The sequence below is a fragment of the Grampus griseus genome (assembly GCF_964374135.1).
Source record: "Grampus griseus genome assembly, chromosome: 1".
In the NCBI taxonomy this organism is placed as follows: domain Eukaryota; kingdom Metazoa; phylum Chordata; class Mammalia; order Artiodactyla; family Delphinidae; genus Grampus; species Grampus griseus.
The window spans coordinates 95291650-95318542 of NC_139017.1; the positions used below are offsets into that span (position 1 = coordinate 95291650).

General features: G+C 36.7%; 2 protein-coding genes across 4 annotated transcripts in view; one reads left to right on the forward strand and one right to left on the reverse strand.

Annotated features, from left to right (window-relative positions):
- LRRC39 (leucine rich repeat containing 39) overlaps positions 1-3093 on the forward strand; it is a 29596-nt gene extending 26503 nt beyond the window's left edge. The window contains exon 10 of the mRNA XM_082650813.1: positions 2837-3093. Coding sequence (XP_082506939.1) covers positions 2837-2892 — 56 coding nt within the window. The 3' untranslated portion in view covers positions 2893-3093. The remainder of the gene's footprint in view (positions 1-2836) is intronic.
- Positions 3094-3116: 23 nt separating this feature from the next.
- On the reverse strand, positions 3117-26765 carry TRMT13 (tRNA methyltransferase 13 homolog). Of its 3 annotated transcripts, none has more exons than XM_082650781.1 (11): positions 26534-26765; positions 22428-22474; positions 22274-22340; positions 13983-14045; positions 13738-13807; positions 13475-13581; positions 12958-13125; positions 11146-11218; positions 6867-6941; positions 3642-4074; positions 3117-3314 (listed from the first exon to the last, which is right to left on the reverse strand). In XM_082650781.1, exons 1-11 carry the CDS (start codon positions 26678-26680, stop codon positions 3119-3121), a joined length of 1446 nt encoding a protein of 481 aa, XP_082506907.1. In that variant the 5' UTR covers positions 26681-26765; the 3' UTR covers positions 3117-3118. The 3 variants fall into 3 exon arrangements, with proteins under 3 accessions (XP_082506907.1, XP_082506908.1, XP_082506909.1); XM_082650782.1 differs by lacking the exon at positions 26534-26765 and adding an exon at positions 26309-26445; XM_082650783.1 differs by lacking the exon at positions 3117-3314 and having other exon boundaries at positions 3697-3875.
- Between the last annotated feature and the right edge of the window lie 128 nt (positions 26766-26893).

A 26893-nucleotide genomic window follows, 5' to 3' on the forward strand; every position in this document is an offset into this window, starting at 1 on the left:
TATAGGCTTCAATCACTTTTATCTCTGATAATTTAGAATTAAAACCTTTTTTGTTGTTTTTTTAACTAAGGAAGGAATGACTTTAACTTAACCCAAGATTAGGGGAAGAGGACAAACAGCATAACTCTCTGTTAATAAAAAATATAATAGGACTTCCCTGGTGGTGCAGTGGTTAAGAATCCGCCTGCCAATGCAGGGGACACGGGTTCGATCCCTGGTCCAGGAATATCCCACATGCTGCGAAGCCATCGCAATGAGAAGCATGTGCACCGCAAGGAAGAGTAGCCCCCGCTCACTGCAACTAGAGAAAGCCTGTATGTAGCAACGAAGATCCAACACAGCCAAAAATAAATAAAATATAAATTTTAAAAAAACAGCTTTATAAAAAAAATAAATAGTATAGTAATGGAAAACATGGTTTTATAATTCACTAAAATGTGAAGAATTTTTGAGTTAAAAGGTAGAGTTTAGTTACCTCTTCAAATAGTTACTTTGAAGAACAGGTAGAATCTGAGCAAACAGATATGAGAGTATTTTCAGCTGGAGAAAATATTTTTACCAACATCCAATAGAGGTCATTAGATCTGTTGTAGCAAGGTCACAGAAACAGTAACATGGAGGTTAGACTGGAGGAAGATATGTAAAAAAGCTGTAATAGTTTGGGGCCTAGGTTTGAAAAGTACAGTATAAATATATAAAAGCCAAGCAGGAGACAGAATTGATGACTGAAGATGAGAAGAGGGAGGAGTCCAGGATGAATCTGTTTTTGGTTAGAGCAACTGGATGAATGGTGGTGCTGAGATGGGGAAATGAAATATAGAAGCTGGTTTGGTGGTAGAAGTGGAACATGAGCTTCAGTTTTAACAGTAAATTTGATATATCTGTGGGACATGCAGGAAGAGGTAGTTGTGTAGATCAATCTAAAGTTCAAGGAGTTTGCTGAACCTGCAAATTCTGCAGGTCGAGAAACAGCTATAATGCATATCCCATGTATTCACTGTCTCATGTAATCTTAAGGGAAATAAGCAAGGTTGGGGAAAACAATAATCTTGGTACACCTGGCATGTTGAAGAACAACCTTATCTTCCCATAGAGGACTTGGTATCATTGTCAGAAACATTCATTGGGCCACAGGACTTTATCAGTATAATTGTGTGTGTGTGTGTGTTTTATGAAATATAACAGAGATAATGCCTGTTGTAGCACAGCTTTTATTTCTGGGCATAAATTGTTGAATGAAGCAAAACAGACTGTATAACACAAATTAGCATTGCCTAACTGAGTAAAATCAGGTTAATTATTGAACGACGTATTATTATCTTCATTTATGTTCTCTTGAGTTGGGGGCATGAGTAGCTAATTTAAACAAACTACCTTATTTTAATAATATTTGACACAGAACTTATAACAAGAGAAAAAAGGTTACAACTTAAACATAATAAAACCAAGTCTGCCTATTTCATTAAAAATATTGTTATGAATTACTACTATTAAAAACGGTTAATATTTATTGAGTACTTACTCTGTACTTAGAACTGTTCTAAGCATTTTAATGTGTTATTTCATTTAATGCTCATAACAACCTTGTGAGGTATTATTATTATCTTCATCACGCCCATTTTAAGTGGGGAATTGAGGCACAAAGAGATCAAGTAGTAGGGTTGGGATTTGAACCTAGGCAGTCTCATAAGACATGTAAGATTAAAGTAGAAAGGTCAGAAACTAAAAATGAGCTAGACTTCTAATTTATAATTAAGGTAATCATAGACCTACAAATAATAGTTACCTAAGAATATCATTATAAATATCTACAATCAGTAATTCTGTATCTTTGTCTTGGCAAATGTACAATGATTAAGATAAGTTTTACAAATAAGGCAGAAATAAACCAAGGATAAGATGAGGAAAAGACTAACAGTCTTACCATATGTTTGGTTTAATGTTTTCTTGTGCATAGAAACTGCTTATGAGCTAAATGAGGCCCGAAAGTGAGGTTTTTGGTATCACTATCTAATTTCTACTTTATTCCAAATTATTTTCCCAAACAGGAGAGAATATATTTGTTCTTGTATATGTAAAAATGACCTTTTAAAAGATATGACACCTAACTAACTTCAGAAGTTATTTGCAAATTTCAATTTAATTTGTGAATTAGGCTTACAAGTATCTTTTTAGAAGTTCTCACTAGATAATTAATTTAAAAAATGAAGTGAAATAGTTTTTTTCCTTGAAAATATCTTTTTAGGGGCTTCCCTGGTGGGACAGTGGTTGAGTCTGCCTGCTGATGCAGGGGACACGGGTTCATGCCCCGGTCCAGGAAGATCCCACATGCCGTGGAGCGACTGGGCCCCTGAGCCATGGCCACTGAGCCTGTGCGTCTGGAGCCTGTGCTCCGCAGCGGGAGAGCCCACAACAGTGAGAGGCCCGCGTACCGCAAAAAAAAAAAAAAAAAAAATTATATATATATATATATATATATATTTTTTTTTAGTTTTGGTGTCTGTCATGGACAAATTCTGATAATATTTAAACACAGGTATGGCTCTTGAAATCTGAAGGTGAATTCATTAATTGATTGTGAACATCTCTGAATTTGTTTGCAGTAGAAACAAATAATCACAATTAATTATTCTTTCTAGATCTGCCTGGACAAAAAATCCATACATAAACCAACTTCTCAGATTGGTCCTTGTTATAAACTGACAATTGATTATTACATCTTGAACTTGAAAAATAAAAAGTATTAAATAAAACCAAAAGAAAGTAAATTTCCAAAATTAATGCAAATAGAAAGTTAATGTGCTAGTTACATGTTGACATGTTATGTGTGTTTCAGGTAACCAAGTCAACTGCTCTACTACTTTACCAAACTCTATAAATGCTGATGGATAATATAATTCAAGATGCCCTGCTGAAGAGGATTACTTTGGGAATTTGGTGAATTCTCTAATGTTTGGACTTCTAAAGTAAAAAACAAAGCCATTACCAAAGTTCAATGAGGCCACATTTTTTAAAGTTCATATTATCTGCTATTTAAATTATATTTTCATGAATATAAAAATACAATTAAAAAATTTTTTTTGGTGGAAGACAGATGTTGTTCAAAATTTCTTTTCCATTAAGCAGTTGTTTCTGGTGATGAAGAATGATTTGGTAAAGCAGTTAACAATACATTTTCCAAAGACACCAGAGGGTCTGTATAGTACTGTAAAGCGGGATTGAATCCTTTCTGCTGTAAATAGTTGATTCGGCCTTGGTCAATCAGCAATTTACAAAGATGCCCTATTTTCTTCTTTTCTTCAACATTAAGAAACCTAAATTGAATAAACACACACAACACATTGTTAAAATTCTGTAAAACCTTATAACAAATTATTTTAGTCTTATTCATTGATAAGCTGCTAAATAACCCACAACATACTATGTGCTATGTCCCATGCTCCCAAGATATGTTTTATTAATGCCACAGTTAAAGTGTGTATATTTTAACTTATTCTAAAATTAGTAAAATATATATATATATATTTTTAGTAAAGTATATTTTCATGAATGAATTTTTGGTAATATTCATCTAAAAATAAAGTATAGTAATAATAAAGTATTTCTGCCCTAGTGTTGTGCATTTCAAAGTAGTCACTTACCCAGGCAAACTCTCAGTGCTGTCATCTGTGATTCTGTATCCTCCATCATCATGCTCTTCACTGCCATCATTCTGTTGATCTTTTCTTTTTGTGGAGATATTTGAAGCTTCCAAAGATGTTTTTTGCATCCCACAAGTCGCCCAACTACTCATTCGCTGGAAATAGTGGAATTCCACTGCTCCAAGGCCTAGAGCCCTGAAATATTCTTTGCCCACATAATGTCTCCAATCACACCTGTGGTGACAACAGAGTGCAATAACAATGCCAGCCACAGGGGTCCACTTCTCTGGGATATTTTTTTCATTTCCTTCCTTGGCCAAAGTGTTAATTTCTTTTTCTGTTTTATCATTCTTTACGCGTTTGGCTAAAGGTTCTTCATTCCTTTCCTCACAACTGGCAGCATAGGTTTCAACCAAACATCGTAATGCAAGATCTGCAAACACAATTATGTGGCCCCCCCAAACCACATCATCTTTAAAAATAAGTATTTTTTACATTTATTAGGCAGTATGGTTTTTAAAAGCCCAACAAAAACTTACTTAGCTCTATACTTGTACTAATTCTTTCATGTATTATCAACTTTGTTCATATTTGCCCTTTTCTCATTATTGTACCATTTTCTCTAATGATTTATTCTGCATAAAGTCAACTTCCCCAAAAAAACTGTGTGAAGCTTAAGATCTAAAATTTGGAAAACTTTTTGTCCAACTACTCAAATTTGCTCTCATTTCTCCTACCCTTGTTAAGGAAACGACTTGTATAGAAAAAATTTATGTCTCTATATTTAACATTCCAGGGAAGTTTTGAGCTTAAAGAACCCAAAGAAAGAAAGAGGAAAGGCATTGGCTAAGCATCTGCTAAGTTGATGTTAGGTGTCAGTCTTGAAATGTAAGATGTTCACAGCAAATAGTGAAGAGTTGAGAAGAGTGGAGTCAGAAGGTGGAAAGTAGGCCTTGCTGAGTAGCCTTACTATAGTTATACATTCATTCAGCAAATAGTTACTGAATGCTTTTCATGTGCAAGGCTTTGTGGATGTATGATGATTAATAAACACAAACTTAGAGAAAAGTGAACTCTATATTAAAATGAAAAATTTATAGTCCACTTAAAAACTAAACAAATGGATTTTTGATGATTATGATAATTTCCCACTGACGACTGCTATATTATTGACAATACTGGAAAGACTCCAAATATATGCTGTAAAATCCACATTTTCTGTCTGATTAGAATGTCACACTGTGTTTGATCAATCAAAAACATATGTATTTTTAAACTTTATTATCGCACGATGTCACAAGTGAATAGTAAATGATCTGATATTTTACTAGTATATATAGTACAATATATGAATTTAAGTCAACAAACTATCAGGAACGTGTTATTTGGAGAAGGCGATAGCTGATCTATTATTTTATAAACTATTATTTTCTGACAAAAGATATTCAGTCACTGTTTTACTTAAGTAAATGGTTTTCAGAAATGGGGATAATCAGAAAAATTATTAAAAGAATGAAGTTATTTTAGAATCAGAAGGAGCTTTAGCAATCCATCTCAACCCCCTCCTTTACAGAGAACTTGAGGGACAAAGCCACGTACCTAGAAAGGGACAAGGAAACACAGCACATTTGTGGCCAAGATTATTTATTCATTCAAATAATAAATAAATAAATTAATTAATTCTGAACAAATTCATTCAGAATTAGATATATAAACAGAAAATTAATATACAATGAGCTCCAGATATGCAGAGGCAACTATGATAAACACTAAGGAGGAGTATCTTATTTAGGGAGGTTCCCTGAAAGTGGTGACAATGAGCTGAAGAAGGAGTAGAAATTGATCAGTTTAGAAATGGACACATTATAGTATACGGGAAGGGTTAGAATGTATAGACCAATAGATATAGAGGCAGAAAGTGGCAAAGAGAGGAAGGCAGAGGCCAGATTAAGACTAGGATGTCATGTTAAAGAGCTTAGACTTTAAGGTGTAGGTGACTGGGAGCTACTGAATAGTTTTAAGGGGAAAGACACATTAGGTGTGTGGAAGATGGGTCTGAGTATTAGTATTTAAAGGACAAGTAGTGGAAAGACACCATGAGATATACAGAAAGAATGGCACAGATGTAGGGGAAGAACCCGGAAAGAATGTCACAAAAGAGAAGAAAACAGAATTTCCAGAAGGGTAAGCAACAATAGCAGAGATTTTTCATTAAGATGATGATAGAGTGATGAAGGGAGAATTCAGATAGAGTGAATCAAGGAGGGAAAAAGTGTGTGGAACAATGAGAAATGGCCAGTGTAGATAAGATTTCTGAGAAACTTGGGTTAGATGGGTAGGAGTAAAGGAGCATTTTTTGTTTCCTCCCCAGGACAGAACTGGCTTACTTCAGAAGGCTTTTATGAGAGTTAAATGAGACAAGGTACGTGAAAATCATCTAAAAACTATGAAGGACAACACATATATAATACTTAAAGTCATCTCCAGCCAACTTGAATAACTCTTATGGAGGCTCCAAGTTCCCCATATGGGTAGACATGAAATTAGCGGAAGCCAGAAGAAGATATAACAATAGTTAACATTTATTGAGCACTGATATGTGCCAGACACTTTATATGTAAACTGGCAAATTATATGTTGTTATCCTCGTTTTACAGATGAGATAACCAAAGCTCAGAAAGGTTAAGTAATCTGCGAAGGTTATACAGCAAAGTTGAACCCTGTACTATCTGATTTCAAAGCCCATGTTCTTTCTACTTTATCATGCTACATCCGATGGATCCAAGTGCTAAGGCACATCTTAATGTTTCCATTTTTGTGTTCCCTAGAATCCTGATACATAATCATCTTCTAGTGGGAGAAGTTTCAGAGTCCTTCCCAAGCAACTCCTCTAAAAAAATGAGTAGCTTCTGGGATAGAATCATACAGTTTCCATGAATGGTTTATTTCCTTTTTGGTTGAAGTATAACCCAACGAACTTTAAGGTTCCATATGACACAGTATTTACACGTAAAACTCTTTAATTCATCCTGCAAAATGGCCAAAATGAGCAGATAAGTAGGAAAGCTCTAAATCTGATATAATACAGGGCCAGTGCTACTATGAAGATTAATCAGTTGCAAACAAAGGATAAAAACTACTGAAAAGAGACTCTTTAAATATTTGAGACCATGTTAAGCTAAAACTTAATGTGTTCGTCTCGACATTATTAGTATGTTTACATACCTGTTGCCACACCACACAGATGTTTTCCAATTCCTACCACAGGTAGTTTTTCTTTGCTTAGCAAAGGAATCTTGTCTGAAATAAAAAGAAATGAGAACTAAGTTAGCTCTCTTGTGAATTAAGGCATTAAGTGGCCTCCCAAAGAGAGAACTAATTAGAATCTTTGAATTTTAGGGCTGAAAGAGACACAGACAAAAAATTCTCACTTTATAGCTTAGGAATAAGAGGCTCAAAGATGTAGTGACTTGATAAGTAACACAGATGGCTACGGACATAGCCAGAATCAGAGTTAAAAATTTTTCTGTCTTCCTTTTCTTCCCACCTCGCCCCCAGCTGGTTCTTTACTCCCGAGTTAATTTCTTGACTTTTAGGCCAATGCTATTTCTTCTATACTGACTCAGGACTTTACCCTGTAGAAGCCTTATTTTGCTAAATATTATTACCCATTGATAAAAGGACTCAAAAGTTTCCTTACTAGATTTATTTTGCATAACTAATATATATGATAAATACATATAATACAACCGACACTTTATATTATAGAATACTATATTCAATATTATAATCAAACTAAAGATATAGCTTTCATTATATCTTGATAATCAAGGATAAGATATTTTAGCTTTCACACTGTTCTGAATATGAATAAAAGAAAATATTCATAATAGTAGTATAAAAGTAAAATAAAAAAAGACATCTACAAGGTAATGCAGTAAAATGTAGTATATCACAGCTATGGCTTCCATTTTTTCCTCCCTATTCATTTTCCTTTTTCTAAGATTCTGAAATGAAAAGTATGTTTCCCCCTACAAATCCAGCTACAGCGCCCAGCACAGTGAATTGTCCAATGGAGGTCCTTAGTAAATATTTCAAATTCTTTGTTGCTTGCTTTCAGATGATATCACATACTAGGAGAAGAAATTGGTACCAACTGGAATAGTTTGCCTGTGTAAGGTGGTTCAAGAAACTTATCCTCAATCAGGGTGAAGAGAAAGGTTGTCTAAGAAAGCCCTTATGGAATTGGGGGCATCAGGAACCTTGGAAGTAGAGCTGAGTTAGTTACTGATAACAGAGTGTGCCTGCACAAAGTCTATTTAACAAGTAATCAGATCCTCACCTCATAGCCACCTGGTGACTACCTCTTTACCAACTGGTGGAAAACTGTAGGTTAATTCTCTCAAGCAAGTAAAACAGGAGGTCACTGGGTTGAAGGATAATAGGAAGTTGAAAGTTGAAGTGTGGTAAAATAGCAGGATTAAGTGAGTATGCGTATAGATTAAGCTCTTGTCACTGGGTCCCAGAATGTTGGTAATCAGACCTTTACCCTCTAGGCAGGTGATCAGAAGAGTCTTTTCTGGGGAACCTGACCAGCCCAAGAGGAAAGATCATGTTCTAGACAGGTCATTCCAAACTGGAGCTCAGAGTCAACAACTCCACCTGAAGGCTCAGAGCTCTTAGTCCCTCAGTCCTCACTATGAACACACCATCAAAAAGCACAGATGTTTGAGCAGAGCCTCTAAGTTGAAAGAGACAGACCAAAACAAATGGAAAAGAGCAACTTAGTGAAAATACAATATGAAGGGAGGATACTTCTAAAAAAAATCATTAATATCCTCACAAAGGTAGTATAATTATGAAAAAAGAACAGGTTACAAAGATAAATTCAGAGAAAAAAAATCTTAGAAATTAAAACTATGACAGAAGAAATTAAGTTGAAGAAATCTGAGAAAGTATACAAAAAAGGCAAAAGATATAGAACAGAGAAGTAAAGTCAAGAAAAGTAGAGAACCATTCCAGGAGGTCTAATAACTAAATCATAAAAGTTCTTCCATTAAGGGAGAAAAGAAAAAATGGAGCAGAGAAAATTATGAAAGAAAGAATGCAAGGAAATTTCCCAGAAAGCTGAGAATACTGGAATCTCTCAATCAGGATTTCTCATCCTTGCCATTATTAACTTTCGGCCCCAATAATTCTTTGTTGTCAGGAGCTATACTGTACCTTACAGGATATTTAGCAGGTCTCTGGTTTAGCAGGCTCCCTGGCCTGTATCCACAAGATGCTGGCAGCATGTGCATTCTTAGGACAACGAAAAATGTCTCAGACATTGTCAATGTTCCCTGAGGGCCAAAACTGCTTCTAGTTGAGAATCACTGCTATACACAAAAGAGTCCATCAAGTGCCCAGTACAACAGATAAAAATATAACTACATCAAGACACATCACTGTGAGAATTTACAACACTGAGGACAAAGAAAAGAACCTATAAATCTCTGTAAAGAAAAAAGCAGATGACACACAAGGGATCAGGACTCAGAATGGCACTGAACTTCTGAACAACAATACTAGTGGAGCAATAGTTTCAAAATTCTTAGAAATAGAAATACCCAGACAAATCAAGTGTAAGGGTAAAGTAAAAGATATTTTCAGACAATGCAAGGTCTCAAATTTATCTCTAATCCAATTGTTTCTCAGGAAGCTATAGGAGGAGGTGCTTTCCCCAAAGACAGTAAATCCATAGAGGAAGATATGTGATAAGATGTGGAAAAATAAATCCCAACCTAGGAGAGTGAAGGGAATCCCCAGGATGAAAATGAAGAGAATTTTAAGGTTGACAATTGTGCTCCAGGAACAGAGGGCACCCAGTCTACGTTGGAATGTATCTGAAGGATCCAGGAGAGAATTTTTCAGGAAGATAGAAACTAACAGAATACTTGGTAAATGTATTAAAACAAATACAAATTTTAAAGTTATACCTTTTTGTTTAAATTGAAGTATAGTTGATTTACAATGTTGTGTTAATTTCTGCTGTACAGCGAAGTGATTCAGTTATACATATGTATATTTTCATATTTTTTTCCATTATGGTTTACCAGGAAATACTGAATATTCCCTGTGCTATACAATAGGACCTTAAAACAAACACATTTTTAAAAGACCAAGTAAACAAAATTTTAAATTAACTATTAACTCAATAAACAAATTTTATTTACTACAGGGGCCAGCTGTGGTTTGCGTCACAGGGCTGAATTTAAATTAGCAGAAGAGGTTGCTGGCATATGTTTGCATTATTTTCATTTTATTTATTTTTTAAAATTTATTTATTTATTTTTGGCTGCATTGGGTCTTCGTTGCTGCGTGCGGGCTTTCTCTAGTTGTGGCAAGCAGGGGCTATTCTTTGTTGCGGTGTGGGCTTCTCATTGTGGTGGTGGCTTCTCTTGTTGCAGAGCACAGGCTCTAGGCACACGGGCTTCAGTACTTGTGGCTTGCGGGCTCTAGAGCACAGGCTAGGTAGTTGTGGCACACGGGCTTAGTTGCTCCGTGGCGTGTGGGATCTTCCCGTACCAGGGCTCGAACCTGTGTCCTCTGCATTGGCAGGTGGATTGTTAACCACTGTGCCACCAGGGAAGCCCATATTTTCATTTTAAATAATATGAAAAACTATTTTTTTTTTTTTTTTGCGGTACGCGGGCCTCTCACTGTTGTGGCCTCTCCCGCTGCGGAGCACAGGCTCCGGATGCGCAGGCTCAGCGGCCATGGCTCACGGGCCCAGCCGCTCCGCGGCATGTGGGATCTTCCCGGACCGGGGCACGAACCCGTGTCCCCTGCATCGGCAGGCGGATTCCCAACCACTGCGCCACCAGGGAAACCCAAAAGGTACAGAAAGGGCATTAAAGAGTATGACTGATATATATGTGTGTGTGTGTGTGTGTGTGTGTGTGTGTGTGTGTGTGTGTGTGTGTGTGTGTGTGTGTGTGTGTGTGTGTGTGTGTGTGTGTGTGTGTGTGTATGAAATATGAGGTCCATAGAGATGGGTTATTTTCTTTGGTACAATTTAAAATTGTAGGAAGTATTTTTTACATATTAGCTAGGCAGAAAGTATCTTTTACATATTAGCTAGGCAGAGAACTATCTCATTTCTGTAATAGTTTAGCTAAAGTCATGTTAACTATAGGCAGAAGGCTAGTGTATGGTATGAACAGACTCAGTAATTAATTTAAACAGGATAAAGAAGCAACATAAGGACATATTCTCAAAACTTTTAAGCTATTCCCTAGTATGATACTTCATTCCTAGTTGATACTGAAAAACAATTTCTTAAAGTTTCAACCCTAATTCTATTTATATTTACCTAAATGTTAGATATAACATTCTATATTAACAAAGGATTAATCTCTGTTTTCCCTGAAGCAGTGTTCTGTGGGATTGGATTTCTAAGCAACCCTCAGAGTTTGAAATTTCTATGATTTATGGACGAGCAACTGCAAGTTATGCAACTTACTCAAACACAGGTGCTGAATATCAATTTGAAGTCTCTCAAACACTGAATTTTTCTTTCTGTGTTTGCCATCTACCTGCGCAAATAGAACATTATTATAACAATGCCTTTTATGTAAAAAAAGAACAAAAGCTTTATGAAAAAAGATTTCTATTTGTTTTCAAAATTCACAGCAAATAATTTTCCATCTTAGTTTTTAGTGTTTAAAAAGTAGAATTGTTAATTAAAAAAATTTAAGATTGTATAGTCTGTGATGAAAACTCCAAAATAACAATATTGTACATCTTTATAAGACTTGAACATTCTATAAATTATTATGTACACATTATTTCCTTTAACTCTTAAAAATTCCCAATTCACTGATGAAGGAATTAAGGTTCATAGATAATAAATAGCTCTACTTCAACAGCAAGTTCATTCAAAACTGAACTCATGATTTCTCCCTCCAAACTATTTTTCCCTTTCCTTCTTCTGTATTCCCTATCTGAGGGAAGCACACCACTTAGTCACTTAAGGCACAAAAGGTCACCAGAAGAACTCCTCTTTCACACTTAATGGATAACAAGTCACCAGGTCTCGGGGCTTCCAACATCATAACATTTCTCACACTCTTTCATTCCTCTCTATCTCATTGCAACATCCTTAGCTCTGGCCCATTTCTTACCTGGATTACTGGATAATAATGATCTTATTATTAATCTCTCTAATTCAAGGTTCACACTCTTCTGACACAGCTTCAATGGTACTGCTAGGAGGAACTTTTAAAACCCTTTTCTATTTACTTCACTAATTCTTATATATTCTTTCAATCTCCTCTCAGCTACCACCTCCTCCAGGAAAACTTCAGTGACCCCCACTAGACTGAGGCTGGCACTCTATCTTCACACTCCTATAGCATCTGGTACTTATCACTATCATAAGACACTTAGCATACTGAGCCAAGATACTTATAAGTCTGTCCCATTAGATGTAAGCTTCCTGAAGACAAGAATTAAATCTTGTTTCCACTGTACCCCCAGCTTGTAGCAGGATAAAGTCAAACTCCTCCCTTCGCATAAAATATGAGCCCTTCCAGAGTCTAGGCCTCCTCTCCCATCTCATCACTGCTGAACTCTACTTCGCACCATGGACTTCCATCACACAGAAATGTTTCCATGCCTCCCTGCCGTTTCGGGCATTTAGTTACACTCTTCTTGCTTCCTAGAATGCTTCTCAAACCCTGTATCTAGCAAATACCCACTTTTCAAGATATAGCTCAAGCACCACCTTTTCTGTGTAGCCATTCACCAGCCCTTCTCTGCAGTAAAACTTGTCACTCCCTCCTTTGAACCTACACTGTACTCTGCATGACCTTTTTTCATATTTTAACCCTTTTCTATAATCATTTATCTGTTTGTCTCTTCTTTCATAAGTAACAGAACATAGGGACGTTGTCTTATTTGACTTTACCCAATATCTATTAAGGTGCTTGTGGTATGCTCAATAAATGTTTACTGAACAAATAGTTGGTAAGTTTCAGATGTAGGTTAGGACTTAAGACTTTTAACTCCTAGCTTGAGCTTGGCTCTTTCCACATAATTTCTTGTCTCTGTAAATATTTTAAGAACTCAGATCAATGAACTATCAAAATTTAGATTAAAAAATTTACCTTCAGTTTAAATCATCAATATAATTAGAATAAAAAACTATAATCAAATAAACACAAAAAAATTCATTTTCTTTAAGAGGCCTGTTTCTGAGTATCATTTTTTTTTTCCAAACAAGAAAAGTGCAAACAAAGTTTGGTTACCAATAGACTACAATGATTTCACTTACCTTGAATCTTGTGGTCACCTTTTCTACTAGGATGAAGTGAACTTTTTCAGCATCTTTTAAGGCAATATCAACCCAATGAGATAATTTTCCCTTTCCTGCTCCAAACTCAACAAAGCATCTTCTTGGACCAAGTAACTTTAATTTTTCAATGTTACCTAAAATAGAAGCCTGCAAACTTCACGAGATTATTTTATAAACTAGAGCAAAAACATTCGGCTCAAATGGGAAAATAGCAAGATAATTTCTATATAGGGCAGCATGTTCACACTGATAATTTTTGTTTGGCTTTAAAGCTTTTCTCTTGCTTTTAAATATTTAACATGTAATACTCAGAACCATATCCATTCCAAGGATTTTTATATATTTTTATATACATTTTTTGAAATGGGGATTCTGTACCCTGAAAGATAATCTAAACAAAATCTCATTAATAACTATATTTAGAAACAACAGAATGTTAGCTTTGACAAATGAACAAAAAGGCCATTTTTAGTAGAGTTACTATGGCTAAACATACCTGCTGTTTCAGATGTTTGGTTGCAGAATCACCGTTTTTAGGGTCATTAAGGGCATCATGCAACGCTGGATGGGACATAATTTGATCTTTAAGTGTAGAGTTCAAACCTGTGCCAAATAAAAGCACAAAAGCTTAAACAACCAAACATGAAACCATAGGGCTCTAAACAATGGTAGTAATATCTCTTAAACCACAGTGGAATTAACTCATATACCACCTGATTATTCTAAAAAAATTTAACTTGCAAATTTAGGCAGACTTACCCTCACTTGCTTTTCTCAGTTTCTTAATTAAGTTTTCCATCTGCTCTTCAGAGAGAAAAGAAATTGGAACCTATATACAAAAATGGGGCATGAGCTGGTCTGGGAACTAATAAATAACATTGATTCTATAAGAAAATGCACTCTAAATCAAAATAGTTAATTTATTCCAAAAATTGGAACACAGCTTATTTACAGTGTGGAGATGATCATAAATACTTTGTAAAATTAAAAAGTCAAGTACTTACTAATTGTTCAGGTATTTCTGTTTCATCTTTTAAGCCTGCATTAATATCTTGAATAAAGAAGTCCTGAATAAAAACAAAACCAAACCATAACAATACCGTTATTAACGTGACGAGTTCACAAAAATTAAGCTGAAAAACTGATCCGTGCCTTCTTCCAATACTTTGTACCTGCCATCCTCCCTTTCTCCCGTTCATTTATTCATTAAATAATTACTGAGTGACTACTATGGTCCTTAACTTGCTTTAGGTGCTGAGGATTTACCACAGTGGAGAATAGTACAGACAAAAATCTCTGTGTTCACGGATCTTACATTCTAGTGAGGTGGCTATGTGAATAAATATTTATAGTCTGAAGAAATTCATTAGTAATTTTTATTAAAGTTTTTACCTGTCTCCAGCATAGACTGAGGACTGTGTCATTTTTGCTAATGGTTAAAGCAAAAACAAAGAGCCAACTACAAATGGCTGTTTATCAGATAGGCAGCAGGGCCAAAAGCAGAGATAAGAAAAAATATTACAATGGTTTAGGTCTGATTTCTTCTATTTTAAAATACTAATTAAAATAGAAATGTCCTGTGATATTATGTTGTTTAAATTAACATAGTGAGATATTTATAGTCCATTTTCAGAGAGAGAGACCCTAGGTAAGGATCTAGATTAGCATTGTCCAATAGCACTTTCTGCAACAATGAAAATGTTCTACATTTACCCTGGCCAACTTGGTAGCTATTAGCCTTGAAATACGGCTAGTGTGACTGAGGAACTGGATTTTCAATTTTATTTAATTTCAATTGACTCAAATCTTAATAGTTACATAGCCATAGTTAATGGCTAGTGGCTACCATATTAGACCACGTAGATATAGATGAATGAAACAGCACAATTTTTACAAATTCTGTTTTGAAAGTGAAAACAACTCCTGGGACATTATGCATAGCAATGGGCTTTAGTTACGCAGATAGGAGAAAGGTAACATGTGGATTGTATGCTGCTACCTTTACCTATATGGGTAATAACGGAAACCAGTGATTAAGTGGAACAGGTGAAGAAAGCAGGTATTAGAATATTTTGTTGGATGACTGGCAAAACTATAAGAGAAAATTAACTACAACTATTAGTAAACAAACGAGTGATAAGATTTTACCTGGGTTTCATGTTATACATAGTGTACTAAACACTGTTCTGCATTTCTTTCCTCTTATCTCGTCATCCCACTACTTTTCTCCCCTTCCTTTCCACTGTGTCCCAGCATGCAATGGAATCTGTGCAGGGGTATTCCTTTTTTTTTTTTTTTTTTGCCCATGCCATGTGGATTGTGGGATCTTAGTTCCCCAACCAGGGATTGAACCCAGTCCACTGGCCATGAAAGCACGAGTCCTAACCACTGGACCACCAGGAAATTCACAGGGGTATTCCATTTTTAATAAATTCATTTCTTCTCTCAAACTGTTTCCAGAACACGTATTCAACCTGCTTGCTTTAACTAAAGCCTGACACTTAGGTAAGGAAGATAACCTCCATGCATACCTGAAAGTAAAGGCAACATTCTTTCTTCTTACTGAGGGGCTAACTGGGGTAGTCATCACTTTTCTTCTACATGTTTTTTTCTTTCTCTTTTTTTTTTAATTGGAGTATAATTGCTTTACAATGTTGTGTTTCTGCCATACAAGGAAGTGAATCAGCTCTATGTATACCTATATCTCCTCCCTCTTGTATCTCCCTCCGACACCCCCCCCATCCCACCCATCTAGGTCGTCACAGAGCACCAAGCTGAGTTTCCTGTGCTTTATTAGCATGTTCCCACTAGCTATCTATTTTACGCATGGTAGTGTATGTACGTCAATCCTAATCTCCCAATTCGTCCCACTCTCCCCTTCCTCCCCTGTGTCCACATGTCCATTCTCTACGTCTATGTCTCTATTCCTGCCCTGCAAGTAGGTTCATCTGTACCATTTTTCTAGATTCCACATATATGAGTTAGTATACGATATTTGTTTTTCTCTTTCTGGCTTACTTCATTCTGTACGACAGACTCTAGGTCTGTCCACATCTCTACAAATGACCCACTTTCGTTCCTTTTTATGGCTGAGTAATATTCCATTGTATATATGTACCACATCTTCTTTATCCATTCACCATTACACATTTAGGTTGTTTCCGTGTCCTGGCTATTGTAAATAGTGCTGCAATGAACATTGGGGTGCGTGTGTCCTTTTGAGTTATGGTTTTCTCAGGGTATATGCCCAGTAGTGGGATTGCTGAGTCATATGGTAGTTCTATTTTTAGTTTTTTAAGGACCCTCCATACTGTTCTCCACAGTGGCTGTATCAATTTACATTCCCACCAGCAGTGCAAGAGGGTTCCCTTTTCTCCACACCCTCTCCAGCATTTATTATTTATAGATTTTTTTGATGATGGCCCTTCTGACTAGTGTGAAGTGATACCTCATTGTAGTTTTGATTTGCATTTCTCTAATAATTAGTGATGTTGAGCATCCTTTCATGTGCCCCTTGGCCATCTACATGTCCTCCTTGGAAAGATGTCTATTTAAGTCTTCTGCCCATTTTTTGATTGGGTTGCTTGTTTTTTTGGTATTGAGCTCCATGAGCTGCTTATATATTCTGGAGATTAATCTTTTGTCTGTTGCTTCAATTGCAAATATTTTCTCCCATTCTGAGGGTTGTCTTTTTGCCTTGTTTATGGTTTCCTTTGCTGTGAAAAAGCTTTTAAGTTTAATTAGGTCCCATTTGTTTGTTTTTATTTTCATTACTCTAGGAGGTGGATCCAAAAAGATACTGCTGAGATTTACGTCAAAGAGTGTTCTTCCTATGTTTTCCTCTAAGAGTTTTATAGTATCCAGTCTTACATTTAGGCCTTTAATCCATTTTGAGTTTACTTTTGTGTATGGTGCTAGGGAGTGTTCTAATTTCACTCTTTTACATGTAGCTGTCCAGTTTTCCCACCACCACTTATTGAAGAGGCTGTCTTTTCTCCATTGCATGTTCTTGCCTCCTTTGTCATAAATTAGGTGACCATGTGTGTGTGGGTTTATCTCTGGGCTTTCTATCCTGTACCACTGATCTATATTTCTGTTTTTGTGCCAGTACCATACTGTCTTGATTACTGTAGATTTTTGGTATAGTTTGAAGTCGGGGAGCCTGATTCCTCCGGCTCCATTTTTCTTTCTCAAGATTGCTTTGGCTATTCAGGGTCTTTCCATAGAAATTGTAAAATTTTTTGTCCTAATTCTGTGAAAAATGCCATTGGTAATTTGATAGGGATTGCACTGAATCTGTAGATTGCTTTGAGTAGTAGAGTCATTTTCACAATGTTGATTCTTCCAGTCCAGGAGCATGGTATATCTCTCCATCTGTTTATGTCATCTTTGACTTCTTTCATCAGCGTTTTATAGTTTTCTGAGTACAGGTCTTTCGCCTCCTTATGTAGGTTTATTGCTAGGTATTTTATTCCTTTTGATGAGATGGTAAATGAGATTGTTTCCTTAATTTCTTCCAAGACTGAACCAGGAAGAATTAGAAAATATTAGCAGACCTATCACAAGTAATGAAATTGAAACTGTAATTAAAAATCTTCCAACAAACAGAAGTCCAGAACCAGATGGCTTCACAGGTGAATTCTATCAAACATTTACAGAAGAGCTAACACTTATCCTTCTCAAACTTTTCCAAAAAATTGCAGAGGAAGGAACACTCCCAAATTCATTCTGTGAGGCCACCATAACCCCAATAGCAAAACCAGACAAAGATATCACACAAAAAAGAAAATTACATTGATGAACATAGATGCAAAAATCCACAACAAAATACTAGCAAACAGAATCCAACAACACATTAAAAGGATCATACACTATGATCAAGTGGGATTTGACCCAGGAATGCAAGAGTTCTTCAATATACGCAAATCAATCAATGTGATGCACCATATTAACGAGCTGAAGAATAAAAAGCATATGATCATCTCAATAGATGCAGAAAAAGCTTTTGACAAAATTCAACACCCATTTATGATAAAAACTCTCCAGAAAGTGGGCACAGAGGGAACCTACCTCAACATAATAAAGGCCATATATGACAAACCCAAAGCAAACATCATTCTCAATGGTGAAAAACTGAAAGCATTTCCACTAAGATCAGGAACAAGACAAGGATGTCCACTCTTGCCGCTCTTATTCAACATAGTTTTGGAAGTCCTAGCCACAGCAATCAGAGAAGAAAAGGAAATAAAAGGAATACAAATTGGAAAAGAAGAAGTAAAACTGTCACTGTTCGCCGATGACATGATATATACATAGTATACAAAGAAAATCCTACAGATGCCACCAGAAAACTACTAGAACTAATCAATGAATTTGGTAAGGTTGCAGGATACAAAATTAATGCACAGAAATCTCTGGCATTCCTATGCACTAACAATGAAAGGTCAGAAAGAGAAATTAAGGAAACAATCTTCTACACATCTTTATGTAAAAATATTTTTCTTTTTAAACTTATGCCATTTGTCCTACTAGTTCTCACTTGGGAGGCATCTGGAAATGTATGGGGATATTTTGTTCTCAAAATGACTGAGAGGTGTTATTGGGAGACAATTATCTACAGGTCTCTCAATTTTCTGTAAGTCTTATAAGCAAAGGCATTGACCCCCCTCTATTCTAGACTATCTTTGCAAGGACATTTGTATACCAATCAATCTTGGAAGATAGAAGTAGTGTCTCCTTCTAGAGCAGTGGCAGGCCTGCTTATTGTACAATACAATAAAGAAATGTCTACTTATGGAACAAAGGTGAGGCAGGTTTCCTTACTGCTCATTTAAAAAGATGTATTTCCTAAGCTTGGCCTTCTTCAGCTATGACACAAGCTGTGCACAAACATGTGCAGCATCCACCAAGACCACTTCAACTTGAGGGCACTTAGGGAACAAAGGGAGTTGATGCAGACAAGAAGCTCACATTGCTTGCTGTGCAGCGAGTAATAAAGCCCTTTGTCTCTGACCCAGGAGTCTCACATCTTCTTCCAGCATCCACAATCCTATGGTAGGCTAACTTGTTAGCTTGAAAATAAGATTAAATTTCAAATCCTTCATACTTCTTGACAAGGGCCTTTGTCATCTTCCACTCAGAAGCCAGGAATTCTAAAAACAGGGATGCTCTCAAGTGCACAGGATAGGACTGTCCCACTCGAAATGCCAAAAGCCCCCACTGAGAAACAGTGGGCTGTTAAACATCTTCTAATTCTCCCAGCAGTTGTCAACTATCAATCTGTTGGTCATTATCCAATATTCATTAAGAACTTTGACACCAAGCTGTTCTTTCCACTAAGTTCAGCCAATTTGACTATGTTTTCAAGGCATCCAACAAACAGCTCTGCTTGACCTTTTTAATTCTAATGACCTTTGCTCCACTTTGGCAAACTACTTTCAGGGGGCCTCTAGATTCTGGTGTTACTATGAACCATTTAACCTCTGAAACCTTAAACTTCATTAGCCCATTCTCTGACTATAACTTTGTACTATGTTAGTACAAAGTATAGTGATTCTCTTGTTCCTAATCATATTCTTTCACCTTTTAAAGAGTTTCACCTTTTAAAGAGTCTATTTTTTTCTCAGCTAATTTCTGGCTTCCCTTTCATGCCACCCAGTCTGGACACTCAGTACCATTGTTATCATTATCTTTCACAATCTGGTTCTCTGTCAAACCCACCCTTACAAAACCGAATGCCTGCATTAATATGACGTTTTTTGGGTTTTTTTTGTCTTTTTTTTTTTGCGGTACGCGGGTCTCTCACTGTTGTGGCCTCTCCCATTGTGGAGCACAGGCTCCGGACGCGCAGGCTCAGCAGCCATGGCTCACGGGCCTAGCCGCTCCACGGCATGCGGGATCTTCCCGGACCGGGGCACGAACCCATGTCCCCTGCGTCGGCAGGCAGACTCGCAACCACTGTGCCACCAGGAAAGCCCTAATATGACTTTTAACTCCCAATAGTTTGAAAGTTAAAACTGCTGAACACTGCTGAAGCAAAGCTCCTCAGTCATTTGGACTGGTGCCAGTTCAAATTCAGTATCTCCATCAGTCTGACTCTCAAAGATGCCTAGCAATTATTCTGCATAACTCTAATTCTAAACTTTTACCTCTCTCCTCAAATCTCCTACTATACCATCACCTCCCTTAATCACCTTATCTCTTACTTCAGCAAGGAAGTGTAGCTATCAAATGACATCTTTCTCAATTAACCTCCTGTCAGCTCAAATTTACCTGAACTGATATCCATCTTATACTACTTCCCATCTACGTAAGTGGAAGAGCTATTTCTTCCCTTCGACCTCTATTTTGTACCCTATTTCTGCCTGCTTCCTGGGGAGCCTCACACTAACAGTGATGCCCTCTTCTATTTCCAACTTCTTCTTCTCTACTGGCTCATTACTCTAAGCATACAAATAAAACTCTTTTCTCCCATTTTATCTATCTATCTATCTATCATTTATTTAAATTCATTTTTTGGCCACACCGCGCGGCACATGGTATCTTAGTTACCTGACCAGGGATCGAACCCATGCCCCCTGTATTAGAAGCGTGGAGTCTTAACCACTGGACTGCCAGGGAAGTCCCTCCCATTTTAAAACACACTCCTTCTGTCCTACCTTCCTCTCTGACTGCTATTCTACCTCTCAAGTTCCATTCATAGACTAGTTTCTTAAAAGAATAGTTGACACTTAAGATTTCTACTGCCTTGTCTTCCATTTACTCATATATCATTTCAGTCTGATTTCTGCCCACTCCACTCTATTTAACATGCATTTTGCTAAACTCTTTGATCTTTAACAACTGCCATATAGCCAACCCAACGGATTCTTTTCTGTCCCTATCTTACTTGACTCCACTGTGATGCTAGACACAGCTGATCACTCGTTTCTTTTAGGTGTCAGTGTCACCTAGAGCTCTGTCCTTGGTCTCATGCTCTAATTCCTGTCTACCTCTCATCTTCTATTCAGCTCTCCCCTTGTATTTCATACTTGTCATGTGAGTTACCCATGTTTTCTTCCTTGTCTGGATGACTCTCCTTTGACCTTTAGGTCTCATCTTATGACATTCCTTCAGAAAAGCCTCCTTGACTCCTTTCCCATCTCTCTAAACCCCTATGTCCTCCCCCAAAAGGGTTAGGCTCTTCTCCTTTATTCTTCCATAGCACTCTGTAATTAATCTATTTTAACACATATAATATTGTATTTTCTATCCCTTCCACTAGATTTTCATGTTATTTTAAGCAGAGTGCTTGGTACAATGTCTGGCGTAAGTGCTCAATTAATATCTATTGAATAAACAAGTCCCCCAACTTCCCCCCAGTTCTAACTAATCTCTTACCCTGGGTAACTTAAAAATCCAAAGCTTCACCTATGATCTGTATGTATTTGACTTCTGAATCTTTATTACTCGCCCAACCCCTCTACTGAGTTTCGGACTCACATATCCAACTCTGAATTTCCAATCAGTCAACAACTTTTATTGATTCTGCTACCTAAATAATTCTTGCATTTATCTATATTCTTTCCATCCTCTTTAATTCAGTCTCTTATCATGTCCTACCTGGATTGCAGCAATGCCCCCCTCACTAGACCTTCTGATTGCAAGCCATCCTCCCACATTGCTCTAAGAGATAAATCTGACCCCACCATTTCCTCACTTGCAATCTTTCAATGGTTCCCTGTATCTTTTAGAATAAGTACAAGTTCCTTGAAAACCTCAAGTGGTTTCTCAATTTCTGCCTCTGCACATATAGTTCTTTCCACTTAGAAAGATTCTTCTTTCTTTTCTTTGCCAAATCAAGACTTAGCTCAAGTGTTATTCCCTCTGGGAAGCCTTTCTTGACCCCTTGGATTTAATTTTAATGCAAGTATGTGCTCTTATCACATGTGTACTTACTTCTTTCATTGAACTTATTAAATAATGCCCATTATTTACAAGTTACTTACCAGTCTCAAGTAATTTCCATGAAGGCTGGGATCATATTGTATTGAAATGAATTTAGTAGGCACTAAGTAAATATTTTTGAATAACTAAACTGTGGAATTATTCTCTGAATACCACTCTTCTTGCATAAAATTCTGTTATCTCAATTAGGAGTCTAAGTGGATTCACAATCTGATGTCTTATATACACTCAAATGTATTTGCCATATTTAAGCCTCCTTGTTAAAAATTCACATTTGTAATCTACTAAGTATATATAAACATTACATACCACACATTTCACCATTCAGTTTTACTGATCAAACACTTACAGGTTTTGGCTTCTCTCTTGAGTTACATTTTTTCAAATGTTTTGCTAGTTGATCTTCATATACTGTGCTAAATTTAAAGAGAAAATTATTTAAAATAAGACTGTGATAATCACTGTTTCCAGCACAGAAAAACCCTTCTCTGACCCATACTTACTGTTTTGGATCTAAAGGACACAGGATTCTTTTCCGAGCATTTTCTTCCTAATTAAAAAAAAAAAAAAGGCATATTTATTTGAATAAAATATCAAGATACTAGATACAACTTCAGTGTAATCATAAGCTTATGCTATCCCAAAACAAGGTAAGGAAACCTTACAAGGACATTAACAAAACACTGGCAAAATCAGGTCATAGAGTTTAACAACAAAAATCTCCAGTGTCATGTGATATCACCTCATACCTGTCAGAATGGCTATCATCAAAAAGAACACAAATAACAAATGTTGACAAGCATGTGGAGAAAAGGGAACCCTCCTACACTGTTGGTGGGAATGTAAATTGGTGCAGCGGAAAACAGTAGGGAGGAATGTCAAAAAACTAAAAACAGAACTACCTCATGACCCAGCAATTCCATTCCTGGGTACAGATCCAAAAAAACCAAAAACACTAATTCGAAAAGATACATGTACCCCAATGTTCAAGGCAGCATTATTTACAATTGCCAAGATATGGAAGCAACCTAAGTGTCCATCAACAGATGAATAGATCAAGATGTGGTATATATATATACATATATATATACACAAACACACACACACACACACACACACACACACATATACACACAGTGGAATACTATTCAGCCATAAAAAGAATGGAATTTTGCCATTTGCAACAAAATGGATAGACTTGGAGGGTTTTATAGTAAGTGAAATAAGTCAGACAGGGAAGACAAATACTGTAGGATATCACTTATATGTGGAATCTAAAAAAATACAACAAACTGGTTAATATAACAAAAAAAGAAACAGACTTACAGATATAGAGAACAAACTAGTGGTTACCGGGGGGAGAGGGAAGGGGGAAGGGGCAGTACAGGGGTAGAGGATTAAGAGGTACAAACTGCTACGTATAAAATAAATAAGCTACAAAGATATATTGTACAACACAGGGAATATAGCCAATATTTTATAATCATTATAAATGGAGTATAACCTTTAAAAATTGTGAATCACTGTATTGTACACCTGTAACATATAACACTGTACATCAACTACACTTCAATTAAAAAAACACCTTTGGTGTAGCTCGTTTATGTATATCTGAGCAAATAATGCTTTGGACAACCAGGGTCTATAGCTTCAAACACGTTATAGAAAAGGCCTACATATGGAATTTTGAATCTATGACAGCACTGACTATAATATACACTATTATTTTAGGTATTACTAAGAAAAGAAAAATGTTGCCAATTTAAATTATAACATGTCATTGATTTTAAGAAGCATTCGAATTTCAGAGATGTTCAAATGTGAAAAAAAAAGTAAAAAAAAAGTATCTCAGAAACAAAGAAAGACAGATCTTCCTCAACTTATGATGGAATTACAACCTGATAAACCCATCATAAGTTGACATATCTTAAGTCAATAATGCATTTAATATACCTAGCCTACTGAACATCGTAGCATAGCCTAGTCTACCTTAAATATGATCAGAACACTTATATTAGACTACAGTTGGGCAAAATCATCTAACAGCCTATTTCATAATAAAGTGTTGAATATCTCATGTAATTTATTGAATACTGTACTGAAAGTGAAAAACAGATGGTTGTATGGGTACAGAATGGTAGTAAGCATATTACTTGTTTACCCTCATGATAACGTGGCTGACTTGAAGCCCTGGCTCCCTGCCACTGCCCAGCAGTGCATATCGCTAGCCCCGGAAAAGATGAAAATTCAAAATTCAAAGTACACTCTCTACTGAATGCCTACCGCTTTTCCAACATCATAAATCCAAAAAAATCATAAGTCGAACCATTCATTGTAAGTTGGGGACTGTCTATATGGTATTTTAACCATTTGGTATGTGGCCTTACTCTACTAGCTTTGCAACTTTTTAGTATAGAAGAGTTACATCCTGTTCGTTTCTAAGTTACACGGATTTAACTACATATACTCAGGAAAAAAAAAAGGAATTAATAGTGTTGGCAAGTCTACCCAACACTGACGTGAATCTGTATGTAACAGGATAGCATAACAGTTAAAACCAAAGGTCAGCCAGACTACCTAGGTATGACTCCCAGTTCTATCTATCAGGCTCCTAACTATCAGCTCCTAACTCTACAATCTGAGGTAGTCTTACTGCCTCATCTGAAAGATGAGAATAATATATCTTACCTCCTAAGGGTTGTAAAAATTAAGTGAGCTAATAGGTTAAAAAAACAAAACAAAACTGCTTAGCATGGTGCTGTTCATACAGTAAATGCTAAGTGTTCACGATTAGCATTAACAATTCCTTTTTCAGTTTATTTCAGTTCTGATCTGCCTCCCAGCATATTCATGAAACTATGTACACAGAATTTCATGAACATGCTAAGAGACTTTTCAGTATCTTTTGAAAATATAGTACATTATTCTTCCCTATTTGCTGACTTGAAAGTCTAACCTCCATGAAAGAGAAGACTCTATACTAACCTCCCAAAGCTTAATGATAGAGTAGGGGAGAAAAGCACTTTTAACATTTATTATTTGGGTTTACAAACAGGGCTTCTCAACCTTGGCACTACTGATATTTCAGGTTGGATAATTCTTTTTCGTCCTGTCCATTGTAGGATGTTTAGCAGAATCTCTGGCCTCTCTCCACTAGAAGCAAGAAACACTCTTCAGTTGTGACAACCAATATGTCTTCAAACATTGTCTGGGGGTGCTAAATCAGCCCCATTTAAGAACCACTGGGTAAAACTGAGTACAAGTGATCTCAGCCATATATGACACTTAAGAAAAAAAAAGACGGAAACAATACATCCAATTATAACATAAATTACAGATTCAGTAGGATGCCCAAAATTGAAAACCAAATCATAGTCATGGAAACTGTTTCCACTTAGTGTTTTGCAGTCTTTTTTCAAGGGATTAATAACATGATGTCATTCCTCTCCAGGAATATGGATCACCCTGTAAGGATCTATTCATATTCTACCACTGTCACCGTCTGCAGTCACCTCTGGGTGTCTGATTAAGGTGAAGTGTAAGGCCTTAGAGTGAGAACAAAATCCTCCTCCTATCAGAAAGTTCATTTTTCAATCAGGGGATGTTTGCTGGTGCTCTCAAAACCAGCCAATACAACAGAGAGTGTACTTCAAAGAGTTCCCATAAATCACAGGTCACTCACATTCCAAAACAAGAATAAGCTTGTTTCAGTACACTTCACCCTAGGCAAATATTAGCCAAATCAAAATATGAACTAGAGCTATAGCTATGAGGGACAGTAGGAGATGAAGGGGTTCTGGGGTTATCTGTACTGGATAGTGCCTAGAAGGATAAACCATCTAACAAAGAAAAATAATGTAAATAATACTGGACATTCAGAAGGCATAAAATCAGATGCTTGTCTCTTTGGTTTAATCTTTCTAAAACCTATTAAACATGCTCTTTTTCTATTAGCATTTTACTGTTCTTGATTTTTAAATTTCCTATCATATATATCCCAAAGAAACACACATACTAAAAATATGTTGTTTGACAATACAATCATAAGTATAATTGAACAAAAACTGTACACTTTCTGTTCTCAATTTTAAAAGGAGAGTCAATTCTTACATGTTTTTAAATCTTTCCTTCCCCTTTTCAGCAAAGTAGTTATTAGTTGCTTTCAAAAGACCGTACGTCTAAATAAAAAATTTAAAAAGTTTCTCTCAACCGCATTGACAAGAAGTTATTATCACTCACGGAACAATGAAAACACAATTAGTGAAACCTTGGGATGCTTCTTTGATCACTCTTCTTTCTAAACCACCATTTCCCATCAGGAAGGCGGAGAGTGAGCGGAGGGCAAGAAGCGGTAGTCTGCCGTAAAACTAAAATCTAGCATTACCATGAGTTGGTATCAAGATAAACGGGTCACTGCTGGCGCTTTACTTAGTACAAGAAAACACTGCACTTCACTACGGCTCATCATCTCTCCCTAGGGAGGCCAGGACTGCGTTTATCACAGGAAAAGCTGGAAAATCCAGGGGACTGAAGCAGAAATCTGTCAGAGGGGAGGTGCCGGACCAGGAAACTTATTTCCGACTCTCGAGAGGGTAAGGCGATACCAGACCTCCGCGGCTCCAGCGTGTTCACCACAGAACCTTTTTCCTGCTGCCACCACCATCCTGCAGAAGCGCTTCTTCTTTTCCACATAGTAGCCACATCGCCCCTCTGCTGGAAAGCCAGTTCCGTGCGGCGTCGGCGCAGAAGCCGCCATAATTCAGATCTCACTTTGGGTGGCAAGCATTGATCGGGTGAAGACAGGAAAAGTTGTCAGGTTCTCTCGGGTCTCCTTCCCTTAACAAATATGTCTGCCTCGGGTCCAGCCACGTAGGATAATGCCCGGAACTACCGCCCCATCCGCCGAAAATAACCGGAAGAAGCTGATGGTGGCTGGCGAGGTCCAAACTTCCCGCCTAGCCCCTCTGTT

Excerpts from the sequence above, each read along its gene's own strand:
- TRMT13 (XM_082650781.1), bottom strand. The coding sequence starts at position 26,680 with ATGGCGGCTTCTGCGCCGACGCCGCACGGAACTGGCTTTCCAGCAGAG. Across the intron at positions 22,475-26,533 it reads AACACGCTGGAGCCGCGGAG|GAAGAAAATGCTCGGAAAAG; the intron begins GTCTGGTATCGC and ends TTTTTTAATTAG. Across the intron at positions 14,046-22,273 it reads CAAGAGAGAAGCCAAAACCT|GACTTCTTTATTCAAGATAT; the intron begins GTAAGTGTTTGA and ends GTTTTTATTCAG.